This window comes from Acanthochromis polyacanthus, chromosome 14 (genome assembly GCF_021347895.1).
Source record: "Acanthochromis polyacanthus isolate Apoly-LR-REF ecotype Palm Island chromosome 14, KAUST_Apoly_ChrSc, whole genome shotgun sequence".
Taxonomy (NCBI): Eukaryota; Metazoa; Chordata; class Actinopteri; family Pomacentridae; genus Acanthochromis; species Acanthochromis polyacanthus.
The window spans coordinates 8,647,653-8,661,151 of NC_067126.1; the positions used below are offsets into that span (position 1 = coordinate 8,647,653).

At 37.3% G+C, this 13,499-nt stretch overlaps 1 protein-coding gene across 1 annotated transcript in view; it reads left to right on the plus strand.

Moving 5' to 3' along the window:
- The first annotated feature begins 958 nt into the window (after positions 1 to 958).
- frzb (frizzled related protein) overlaps positions 959 to 13,499 on the plus strand; it is a 29,421-nt gene continuing 16,880 nt past the window's right edge. Inside the window, exons 1-2 of the mRNA XM_022193203.2 lie at positions 959 to 1,252; positions 11,037 to 11,285. Coding sequence (XP_022048895.1) covers positions 1,048 to 1,252; positions 11,037 to 11,285 — 454 coding nt within the window. The 5' untranslated portion in view covers positions 959 to 1,047. The remainder of the gene's footprint in view (positions 1,253 to 11,036; positions 11,286 to 13,499) is intronic.

Below are 13,499 nucleotides of genomic sequence, written 5' to 3' on the forward strand. Positions count from 1 at the left end.
TATTTTTAAAGAGAGACCTGTTCCCTGAGTTTCTAACATGGTGTTGGGAGCGTGGTATTTGGACACGCCTTTAAATTTATCATCCAGTAGATTTAAAATCTCTGTTCGACCAATTATCCAATGACAAATGGACACCTGGGTTGGGTTTAACATTTGCCTTATGTCCATTTTTACTCGGTTTGCACAGTAAAAGGCTGTGAATTACTATAGTGATTGTGTTCCATGTTGTGAACATGTTAATCAGTTTGAAATTGCAAGATTTCTGAGGAGACTTTCATGTCGAGTCCAGAACTGGAAACCTTTAGAGACTTTGTGGTTTCTCCAAGCACTCTTTTGCATTGTACTGATATTTTGTGTTATATTCTTTACATATATTTTTCTTTTTTTTGAACACTATTGGACTTCCTTCATGTGTACAGCAAATCTGGAGAAGTTGACAATAAGGTTTGCTTTGACTAAATGTGAGCTTTGAGTTCATTCAAACATGAAACCGACACATTCAGAGTCTAAAGGGGCCTTATGAGCTGTTTGCACTTCCTAGTTTTATTTAAATAACTGTTCAAATATTTCACTGAGAAAGCAAACACCAATGAAAAGTCCAAAAAACTGACAACTTCTGTGCAAAAGAATGACCAGAATCATCATATGGCCTCTTTACATGTATCTGGAGACCCTTTCCAGGGGCCTGAACCCCAGTTTGAGCACCACTGCCTGCACAACAAGGATTTATTAAGTATTTCTGCAGGTTTTCTGTACTTCTACTATGAATGCACGGGCTTTAGTAGCAGTGCAGTATTTTTACACGTGTTGTGTACTTGTATACTAACCACACATCTACGCGCTCTTAAAGGCTTTTCCTGTGTTGACTTTTCATCTAAAAGGAATCTATCTGTTAGTATGGAGGATAAAGAGGAGGTGGAGGAGGAGGAGGTCTGGATCAGAAGGCGGCTCCTCCCTCCAGCTGCTGCGGAGCCACAGATCAGCAGGAAAACCGCGTCCTGGTCCGGGTTTCACTCAGATCCAGTGCCTCCTCTCCGACCCTCCGTCATGCTCTCCCCGGGACTCTGCGTGTCTCTGCTGGCCGTCTCCTGCGCGCTGTGGCCGGCTTCGGTCCGGGCGGCGTCCTGCGAGCCGGTCCGGATCCCGCTGTGCCGGTCCATGCCGTGGAACATGACCAAGATGCCGAACCACCTCCACCACAGCACGCAGGACAACGCGGTTCTGGCCATCGAGCAGTTCGAGGGGCTGCTGGGTGAGTTCATTTCATTCTTTGATGGGTTTAATTAACTCACTAACTGCTCTCAGACTGAGACTAACAGAAAACATGAGGCAGAAGTTTATCTGGCACTTTCAGTTTCGCAGTTTCCTCAGCTTTACAGGTCTATTTTTAACATATATTTACATATTCAGTTATTTTTTAAGTAATATTTGGACGTTTTCACTTTTTTTTTTTTTTTTTAGATATTTTTAAACGGATAATTAAAAAAAAAATCCTTGAGCATCGTTCCTCCAATTTGCAGAAGCTATTCATTTTTTTTACAGGTTTCTTAAGGTGTTTTCTTTGGTTGACAAGATTTCTTCAACCATCTATTTTTAGTTTTTTTTCCCCCATGTTATGATTATTATTATTATTGTTGTTCTTGTTACTGACCTTTTAAAGGATCTATGCAGTTCTTAAGGTTCTTTTCTTGACAAGATTTATTTTATTGCAGTATTTAGTAATGGAAATTTAAACTCTTTCTTTGTCATATGTTATTTCCATTTGTACAAGTTTATTATTATTATTATTATTATTATTATTGGTCTAGTTAGTTTTTTGAAGAAACCTAGAAACACTGATTTTGAAAGTAAACCACTGATTTAATGTGTAGCTACATGATGTATGTTAAGAACCTGATATATTCTCCATTGTGTCAAACATTCATGTTTAAGTTAACTTCAGCTGTATGCTAAATGTAGTGGAGCAGAAACCCCAATAGTGGAAGGTGATATAAAATGGAAAATACTCAAGTAAAATTCAGCTGCCTCAAAACTGTACTAAAGTACAATAACTGAGTAAATGTACTTAGTTACTTCTAATTAATGAACCTAATGAACTCATTAAAAGATTGGATTGACAAACATTATTATTTATCTCACTCTGCAGTTTTTTGATGTCATCTTGAGCCATTTTCCATGTTTATTGGCACTTTAAAGAGCAAACACAATAATAAAAACAACCAGTACGTGAATCCATAATGATATAAACAGTATTTTCAGGTTTGTACCTTTAAATGCTAATTTTAGACGAGAAGAAAATGTTATAAAACACATGGAAAGGAAGGAAAGAAAGCAGAAAAGACAATTTTATATGTTTAATTCATCAAAGTGTGTAGTGTAAAACATCCAGCAGCAACATGTCTGCTCAGAAACATCTATTATTTTTTTTAAACTTTTTATAGAGAATATAATCATCGGTTTCCTTTGGGAGAACTTTCTTCCTCCTATTTAAAAAGCTCACAGTGTTCACCTGGTGATTATGGAGAAGATGCTGATTGATAATAAACATTTGAAACACTGAATCCACTCCTATGAAGGAAAGTGTTGCTCCTCAAATATTTGCTCCGTCTGTCAGTCAGTCACAGCGAGGCCTGAGGACTGACGGCTGTTTCTGTTGACACAGTTGTGCAGGTGGAACAGCGGTGCTCTGTCTGGACATAAAGCTCTTCTTCTCTGAGTGATGATCCTCGTGTTCATCCATCAGCACCAGAATGTGGCCAAACTGTGGATTATTTGTGAGATTTCTTGGTGTTGTGATGAACATTTGACCATCTCGTCCAGGTTTTTATGCTACTCCGGTGGTTAGCGTTAGCGAACAAACAGCAATGCACCAGAGATGGGCGACTTGATGTTTTCCAACCTTCAATCCAACAACCTGCAACTGCAACTGCCGTGACAGACAGTATTTTCCACGCAGTCATTTTTTTGTGGTATATTTTCACACTATGACACTGACAATCAATGATTTTTTTAAATTCCAATTTTCAACATTTTAATTTATGTTTCTTTTTTTACAGTCACTATGTAAATTAAAACTTTTTTCTGTGACTTTACTAAATATTAACTGTAATTTAAAAAACAGGGGGAAAAATACAGATTTTTAATGCAAATGCTATTTACAGAAAACAGGAAAAAATATGTAAAATAATATATTTTTTTAAAAGTTTGCCATTTTTGATCCTGAATGTACATATTTTTCTTTAATAATGCCAAATATCTGTACAATAGTGATGATTTAGGTTTTAAAAATGTTTGCAAAAGCACAGATTTTTAATGCAGATGCTTTGAACAGATTAAAACAGAGTAAATTCATATTTTTTTCTGAGATTTCTTTCTTTGGAATGATATCTGTCATTTAACTAAACTGAGGAAACCTGTAAAAATAAATATAAATTGTTCCTTAAAAAACCCTACAGTTAAAAGAGACTATTTTTCTTCTTTCTTTCTTTTTTTTTTTTTTACAATGCAATGTGCTATCTTATGCTATCTTGTTTGTATTTCCACTAAGTTGCAATCAGTGATGGATGTTTTCTATGAAGGTCATGTGTCAGTTTGGCATGAATTTGTTTGCACAAAGTTGGATAAATTAGTCTTGTCTTAACACAACACTGTCCATAATGTTGGTAGACCGAACCCTTCAGCTACTGTAAGCATGCTGACAATCTTACTGCTTTCGTTGTTGGTTAAGTGTCTTTACTTTTCCATCATAGATGCTAACTAGCCTTTGCTGTCTGGACTGATGCTGCAGTGGAGAGGAGATTATATCGTCATATGGCTGCACAAACCCAGAAAACATGAGAAACAACATTTGTTTAACTGTTTGTAAAACTATCTAGAAGCATGAATTTCACAGTAGCTGCAGCTACGTGTTGCTAATTTGCTGCCAGTTTCTTCTAGCAGACATTTAGACTCATGCTGTCCAGGTTATTGATTTAGTGAGGGGAGTTCTTAGGGAGGCAAACTGTGAAATTAGGAAGGTAAAAAGGCAAAAAAAAAAAAACTTTTAGCAGTGGACTCATGAAATTGCAGATACATTTGTCAACCCAACAATGCACTTGTGTTTCCGATTCTTCAGCAATAATTTTCCTTTATTTGGATTTTTTCTCTACTAAATTTATCTCATTGTTCAGGTTTATTATCCTACTGAGGCACCAAACTTCTGCTGAGCTTCAGCTGGACAGAAACATTGACTTGTAGACTGGACTTGGATGTAGACTGAACCCGCCATTGGTCGGCTTTCTTCTGTTTTTCGCTGTCTAAATGGTACTGTTTTAAAATTCCCCTTTTCTATGGGAAATACTAACAAGAAATCCAAGCAGCGACCTATCACGAAGAAAATTTCAATCTTTAAACATGGTTTTTAAAATGCTTTTTAATGCGGATGCTATTTACAGTTTGGCCTCTTACTTTATGATTAACATGTAAGTTAATACTTTTCTCTGTGATTCAATATCTGTCATTTAATGAAACTGTAGAAATCATAAACTGTTCCTCAAAAATTACCATTAAAAGTAAGTTGTTGTTTTTTTTATTTTTATTTTTTACAACGGAAGGTGCCATCTTATGCTATCTGGCTGCGTGTGCACTAAGTTGTAGTCATTGATGGACTTTTTCTAGGTAGGTCAAGAAACAAAAAGCAAGAATGCAGATTGCATTGTTTACTTGGAGCTTTTGAGGATTAAATTTTAAATATCTACTTCAGTCCAGTGGAATTAAATGAGCCAGTTTTGGATATTAAATAGACACATATACTTAGATGCAGGCTGGATGGTACATAAAATGTTTATATTTGCTTTTTCTACTTTTTAAATACAACACACCCACTGATGAGATAGTGATGTTTGAGACAGAAGTTTCAAACTCGATACAAATACAGCCTGTAGCTTAGTTTTTTTGTCATCTGGCTGAACTTATCCTCGGTTTTCCAGTGACTTCTATACCAGACCAGATGCTGTGATTCCTTCTTCTCTTGTTGAATATTCAGGAGGAACCCTGCAGTCGAAGCTGCTGGATGTGGTCCGAGCACTTAAACCGTCGTTTCACTTGGAGATTATGGAAACATTTTTATGGAAACCATTACTCTGATTACTTTTTTTTCGCAGATAAAGGGTAAAAAAACAAAAAGAACTGGCTGGCTCGCAGCGCTCAGTGATGGAGGAGGAATAGTTTGAAGAGTTGGTCAGAGTTCCAGCCCAGTGTTGGTTTCTGGTTGGACTGAAGCCCCGATCCAAGATCCCACGTATCACAGTTCTGGGTGGCTGCTGCAGGAATATTCCAGTCTATCATAGAGTTAGTTTCAGGAAGAATGTTGAGAACATAAACCTCTGGTTGAGTCTGTCTTTGAGTGGTGGATGAAGTCCAGAAAACACAAGAAATGACTGAGTATCTGAACTGATATTACTGAAACCTTCCATTGTTTTCTTGCCTTTTCATGGCAAATAATACATTCTACAAGCTTTACATGTTGGTAACTTTTTAGCATATTGGGTACATGACGTTTCTAGATTCTACCAGTTGAAAAATGAAACTCTTCTGTGGGTTCACGACAAGCAGTTTTGAATTTCATTGTCATTTTTGAATCTTCACTGCTTTGCTGCTGCAGGCAAGATGAGTTTCTTTTTTTTATAATATATGTTTATTATTTTAATATAACAAAACAACAGAAACAGGTGATGATGTCACAGGTGCACATCAAGTTTCTATGCTTTTTTTTGACATTTCAATTGGGAGAGTTGAAGCTTTCCTGTTCCTAGCCATGCTTTGAATGCACAAACATGATGTAAATTGCATATTATTTATCATATCTCAGTGTTTCCTACAGGCTCATCATTTACCTGTGATGGTGGTAGATGTAGAAACTTGTACTAAGGAGGGCAAGAGTGTTAATTTAACAATGTTCCCTGAACACCTCGCATCTGTGCACAGAGAAGCTTCCAGTCTCCACTCAGTTACTGCAGCTCAGAGAGCTGTGCAACTATAATTTATCCATCCAGTTTACCTCAGTTGGAACCAAGTGAGTTTATAAATCTAGACAGATGCCGTCCAAAGATGTCAACGCTTAAGCCTTGCTGTGCTCACAATAGTCCTATGTACAGTTTTACAAAGCAAAGACTTTGCATACCGTTGGGTTTTATCTTTAAGTTGCAGATTTTAAAACTCTCTTCAGACCTGAAACAGCAGACTTTTTTGTGAAAGGAAAGTGCTGTCGGGACTGATAAAAATGCCGAAAAATGAGACAGAAGTTGTAATTTTTTCCTCAATTTGGGTAGATGAGCTGTAAATCCTGAACAGAACTTTGAACGGGAGACAAGTTTTGGGGTTTCGGCAGGCTACAAACTGCATATTTTTAATTTTTCTTTTAAGTATGTACTGCAGGAGCCCTTTACAAATGACATACTTTTGCATGCTGTACATCTGTTGTCATCTGCAGTGCGAAATTAGCTGTTTTTTAAGACTTGCATGAGACATTGTGGAGTACATGGAGCAAATGAAGAATAGCTTTCTGGGTGGCATACAGTATTATATATGGGTATTTTAATGTACAATAGGAGTTTGCAGCCAGGCTAGCTGCTCTGTGAGACCAAATATATTGAGAATGTGGAATTAATATCACACTGAGTGGCCGCTGTGTTTATTTTTTGGTTTATTTGGCTGAAAAGTTGGTTAAATGTGATGCAGAAAGTACACTACTAGGACAAGATAAGGTATTTAGATAAACAACATAGATCCATAAGTTTGTGGCTGATTAAACCCACTGCCTCTGACTACAATTCAACAGCTGAATGTTTCTGAAAGTTTGGTATTTTGTTTGGTGTAATTGAAGAAAGCAGTGCTGCATTACCGTATACGAAGCATGGCTGAGCTGTGAATTAACAGACTGTGCACTAAGAAGCTGCAAAACTGTTCCTGAGCTTCAAGTTTTTGTGACTTTTCACCAAAGAAATCAACCTCTAAAACAGCTGATGACGGTGCATTTTGTTCTTTGCATGCAACAGATTTAGATCTAGTCATGCTGCATTACATGAACTTCATCCAGCTCTATTTCTACATTTGACAGACTGGAACCCGGTAACCTTGTTCTCCTCAGAATAGAACATTCTGGTCTGATGTTTTCTCTCCACACACCTGCTGAGACCAAATATCACAATCTGTATAATATTTGAGGTGGAATCGTTGCTCTGCAGATCTGCACGTTCTGTAAACACACAGTCTGACTCGGTAAACTGAATATATTCTGTACGATATGTCTCCGTTTTCTCTTTCTTTATCTTCACATTTCTACCTGAAGAAGGTAAATATTGCACACTTCCTTTGCTCAAACTCTGAAGTAAACAGAATCGTGACCTGATTTGGGCAGAAGGAACCTTTAAATGTGGACGTTCAGAGCCAGTAGCTGCACTTTTGGCTTCAAATCTGGTGGTTTTAGATTTGCTTTTGGAGATTCTTGGTGCTTTTTTGGGTGAATTTCTGCTTGTTTTTGGCCACACTAGCAGCAGGATGGTTAATGTCAGGCAGTGGGTTAATTTTTCTGTACAACTGTGAGATAAACTGTCATAAAATGTGGTACAACCGTGCCTCATTATGGTATTTGAAGGCACTATCTCCATTTTCATCAAGCGCCGTCATTATGTCACAAATTAAGATTGTCCAAAAGTTTTATGAAGAAATTCCTGCAGAAATAAGGATATTACCATCAGACAAAAGCTGCACTTTTGTACTAAGACCTATTTAGTTGTAAACACGATGAATATGATGAATATGATACCTGCAAGGCACATTTATTATACTAATTTAATTATCTGAATATATATTTGTGTTTTTGGTTGTTATCGGAAAAACAATTTGAGTTCCGTGGCTAAGAGAATGTTGTTACAGAGAAATACAATCTTTGAAATATCGATATTAAGAATACACATACAAAGGAAGCTGCAGCAAGAAAGAATAAGTGAAATTAAGTGGAATTACTATGAAAAGCTTCCTGTTATTTAACAGATTTTCCCTATTTTGCTAATTTACAATTTATTAACTAATATAAAAAGCGAGGAAAAGTGTTAACTGTAAAAAAAAATAATAAAAAAATCCCCTAAACTCTGAACACTGTGATCCAAAATCTGTATTTTTTCAAATGACAACTTACTCTTTACATTTGACTGGAAAGTGACACAATTTACTGTATTTAGGCCAGATGAAAGTCCTTATTTTCCAAATATTTGCCATTATTTGGGGAAAATGTGTACATTAAGGATAGAAAAATGTGTTTTAAACTCTTATTACACATATTTTCTCTGTTTGTGCTAAATTACAGATGATATCTAGTAAAAACACAGATAATAAATATTCGTTTACATGTTGGGTCCGGCAACACACGACTAGAATACTAGTATAGCTATATATCAGTGGTGTCTGCAGCTGTGCAATGAAGTTTAATTAAGTTTAATTAAGAAGTTTAATCTAGACTCTTATCCCTCTAACAGTCGGTGACTTCAGACTTAAATATTTTGATCCTTTTAAACAATCACATATTGAAATATTACCTCGTCACATATTTAAATCAACTGCTTTGCTCTGCTGATGTTTTTCTTTAAAAGAAATTAGATTTTTTTATTGCAGTGCTATTAATGTGTGACTGTTTCACGCTTTTATTTCACTCACCAGCTTTTTAAATACCCTTTAATGTAAATTTTTCATTTTTAAGAATCCTTAAATGTAAATTTAAAGCCTTTAATAACCTCCATGTTGTTTCTGTCTTAGAATACAAAATAAAATACTTAGAAATACATTAAGGGACTGACCAAACTCAGAGCTCAGCTGAGGTTAGAGCAGTGGAAAGGCTCAAAGCTTCAACCAGAAAAATGTCCTAATGAAAGACCAGCAAGCCAAAAACCAGGAAGCAGTTTCAGGTCACAAGTTCAAAATATTTCTGTGACTTCATTGTGAAGCTGCGCGGCCAAACCTCAGGCAGTAAAAGTGCTGATCCGTCCTCTGCCCAGCGCTGAACTCTTTCTGGTCTGTGTGAAACCTGCAGCAGGATGGTGGTCTCTATAGGTCCGGTGTGCGGTCAAACGGAGGTCCCTGAACGCACCACGCCTTCACTGATGTAAGAAAAGGGAGTCCTGAAAAGAAACAACTCGAGTTCAAAATAACTGAGCTGAATAATCATGCTTTAAATACTTCCACATCATGTAGCTAAACACATTTACTGAAACACTAAAATACAAATTTGACTTTCTTTTAACGCCTCTTTATACTTCGACTCTGCAACAGTCCAGAAGGAAATATTGTACTGGCCGACTAAAGGCTTCAGATGAAGGTAAATGACAGAAACACAAGTCTTTTTCCCTCAGCAGCTTTTAGTAAAAACAAAAGCTAAACCTCCCATCTTATTTGAACTAATGCTAACATTAGCAAGAAAGGCTAATCAGGTAATATTAACAAATATAAGGTAACTAGTTAGCCTAACTTGCTGCCTGACATTTTGCAAGTGGAATGCAAACTTAACTTCCCAAATATTAAAGAACATTGACAACCATCAGTACGTGAATTTCAGTGATGGTTTTGCAAGGCTATTGAGTTGGAAATTGGTTCCCTATGTGTTTTTATTTCCATTTTGGATTTTCATTTGGAAACCACTCGGTTTGTGAGAAATCATATTTCGTCTTATCGTCTTTGGCATGGTGACTACTTCTGTTGACCATGAGAACCTATTTTAAATCATTTTGTTACTGAATTTGTGAATGAAATGCAGTACAATAGATTTCCCCCAAATAATCAGTCATGTAAAGGGGTCCATCAAAGCTGCAGATTATAAAATAGTTTTTAAAGAGCCCACATTATAGTCATTCACAGGTTGATCATTTTATTTTGTGGGGATTACTAAAGTATGTTTACATGCTTTAATGTTAATAAAAAACAACAATGCATCTTTGTCATTTTGTACATTTTTGGAGTTTCTCTTCTGTCTGAAAGGCTCTGTTTTTGCTCCTGTCTCTTGAAGTCCTGCCTCCTCAGTAGCCCAGTCTGCTCTGATGGGTCAAATTTGTAGTAACAGATTAAAAAAAAGCCTGAACTTGAAATTTCAAATATCTGAGGCTGGCAACGAGAGCTTTCTGTGTAAGGTGTGAACTTGTAAGTTAACTGTAATTTTACATGCATAAAAAAGCAGCTAAGGCACTAGAGGACACACAAAGCAGAATATAATTTCTTTAATTTGAACTTGTATTTTAAAAAAAATGCTGTATTTTAAATTTTCTAATTGGATGTTTCTTCCTGAAATGTTCTTGTCCCTTTAGTGGTAATATTTAACTTCAATTCCATTTTTTTATGTACATGGACTTATACCTTTTGTCTTAACTTAGACTGACGACCTTTCAAAGCCTTCAAAGAACGTTGTCAATGGGGAAAATGAATACAGACATAAAGCTGAAGCAGCCAAACAAGCTCCTCATCCTTCACATATCTACAAAATGCTCCAGTTTGTTGCGCATCGTGGTAGTAGAGCTGCAACGATTCACTGATATTCGATTAGTTATCAACTCTCAAACTAAACATCAAATGTTTTGTTAATAAATAACTGGTTTAAGTAATTTGTGTGACCAAAAAATATACATTTTCACATTTCAGCTTCATAAATTGGAACATTTTATGGTTTATTTGCTCCTCTGTGACAGTAATGGGATGTCTTTGGGTTGTGAACAAAACAAGACCTTTTTTGGACGTTTTTCACTATTTTCTACATTTTATAAGCCAACCAACTAATCCGTTAATCAAGGAAATAATCTAGATAATAGTATTGTTTCCTACAGGCATCAAATCTAACTACTGTTGTTGGAAAACTCACCTATTGTCTGACAATACATCCAAAACAGTCTTAAAATAAACAATATAAAGATTTCTGTTTCTCAAATATCATTATTGTTCATATAACCAAAGACATCCTCAGTTTCTGGTTAGAAAACGTTGGTAGTAACGCACCTGTCTGTGTTTTCTGACTTGTTCAGGTACTCACTGCAGTCCAGATCTGCTCTTCTTCCTGTGTGCGATGTACGCTCCCATCTGCACCATCGACTTCCAGCACGAACCCATCAAGCCCTGCAAGGCGGTCTGCGAACGGGCCAAATACGGCTGCGAACCGGTGATGAAGCGCTACAACCACAGCTGGCCGGACAGCCTGGCCTGCAGCGAGCTACCGCTGTACGACCGCGGAGTCTGCATCTCACCTGAGGCCATCGTCAAGGCAGAAGGACCAGGTATAGTCATCATCTTCTACTATTATCATCATCGTACTGAGTGTTCCAGTGCAGCTGATGGTTGGGAGGTTGTCTAAAGGGTTATTATTATTATTATTATTATGAGTTTATTTAAGAAGGGACCATGTACAATATTAAACATAAATGTTTCTATTCGATGCATTGTACCAGAGATAGCTTTAAGCTAATTTTCATCTGCAGTCCCCCAGCAAGTCACAATAAAAACATCACAACATTACGTTATAAAAAGTACATGACCAGTTAACAAAATATTCCACACACACACACACACACACACACACACACACACACACACACACACACACACACACACACACACACACACACACACACACACACACAAATAGCAATTAAAAGAACAGTGCTAGACTAAAGTACATAACAGTGAATCAAAACATTATACACACACACACACACACTCTTAAAAGTCGACATGTACACACAGTCACACATAAATGACAATTAAAAAGACATTAATGGTTGCAGTTCTGAGTGCTCTTAAGCAGGTTTTTCAGTTTGTTTTTAAAACTGCTGATGGAACTACAAGTCTTAATGTCATCAGGCAGGGCATTCCACTGAGCCGTAGCTTTTACAGAAAAAGATGACTGTCCAAAGGTGGTGCGTCGAAAAGGTATTGCACAGTCAGTAGTGGAAGATATCCTATTTGAAGGTTTTTTTTAATCCAAAACATTACAGTTGCTTTGTATGAATACCATTTTTTTCCTGTTTGGTAAGAAAGTCGTATGGAAAATTACGACCAAAGTATTTTTACTACCTCGAAAGTTCAAAAGTAGACCAATTTATGGCCGATATCAATTAGGTGTGTCTCTATCAAGTTTCTTGAGAGACGGTGGTCACTCAGACTAAGGACTGGTCATGTTGGCAAGGAGAGACAACTGTAGGGGTTTAATTAGCAAAGGACACAATGACAAAGACTTCTGTGATGCTTAATGACCTCTGGGTAGAGATAATATGTTTATGTTTTATGTCATTGCAGCCCAAATCATGTGTCCACTGACTAAAACAGCAATATTACCATGTTGCCAAATACTGATTAAGACAGTTGTTTAAGATAGACATCCCTAGGATCCTGCCTCTAATTGCGCTTTCCATTTACGATACCTGTATGACAGCAGATAGGGCTTAAGTTTGTGCTGATCGACATCAGTTAAAGAAAGAACTTGATTAGATTGATGTCATCTTTTGGTGCCGGTTCAAGAAGTGTATGTGTGGTTAATTTAGCAAGAAGAAATTGATGGGAGTTTGGGTCAAATTTGTGTCTTTCCAGTTCATGTTTATTGAGACGTAAACCCTGCATGCTAACCCTGATTAATGGCGCTGTCACACTCTAGCGTATAGAGCCAGCGTCTGAGGAACGTAAGGACTTTTTGGGCATACGCTGACATACGCTGAAACACGCTAGGGGTACACTGGAATATGTTTCTAGTACGCCGGGGTACGTCGGTGTACGCTGATGTACGCTGACGGCCAAAAAAATTTTTGAACATGCACAAAAATTTTCAGCGTATGAATTTTACGCTCCTCATATGTTCCTCATACGCTGAACACACTAGAGGTACGCTGAAGGTACGTTACATATACGTCGAGTACGCTTCTGATACGTTGAAATTGAGTGGGTCAGGAAACCTAGCGTTAGAGGAGCGTATAATGAATGTGTGTCTGATGTGTGTCTAACGAATGGCTAATGTTATGATGGTAGTTCTAACGACAGTCTAACGTACTCAACTTATGCCTAACATGTTCTGAGCGTACAGCCAACTTATCCCATGCGTATTACATGCGTATTTCCAGCGTATGGGGGGTATATAAAGTCTCACATTTCCAAATCTGTATCAGTTTGTACCAGCAGTTCAGAGATGGAGGTTGCTGTGCTGTAACATCACCAAGATTTGTTACAGTTGGCAGTTGAGTATGCTAGACACAGAAGAAGAAGGCGTAGAATGAGACGTGCAATCTGGGTGAAACCTTGGATTGGAAGGTGGCGTCAATTTGGCCTTTATGACCAGCTTATGGTTGGATCGAGAAATGAAGATCAGAGAGCCTTCAGGAACTTCCTACGCATGCCTCCAGAAATGTATGATAAACTGCTGGACAGGGTTGGTCCCAACATCACCAGCTGTGTACGCTCCTCATACGTTAGGCTGACGTTCCGCATATGTTTCTCATACGTCG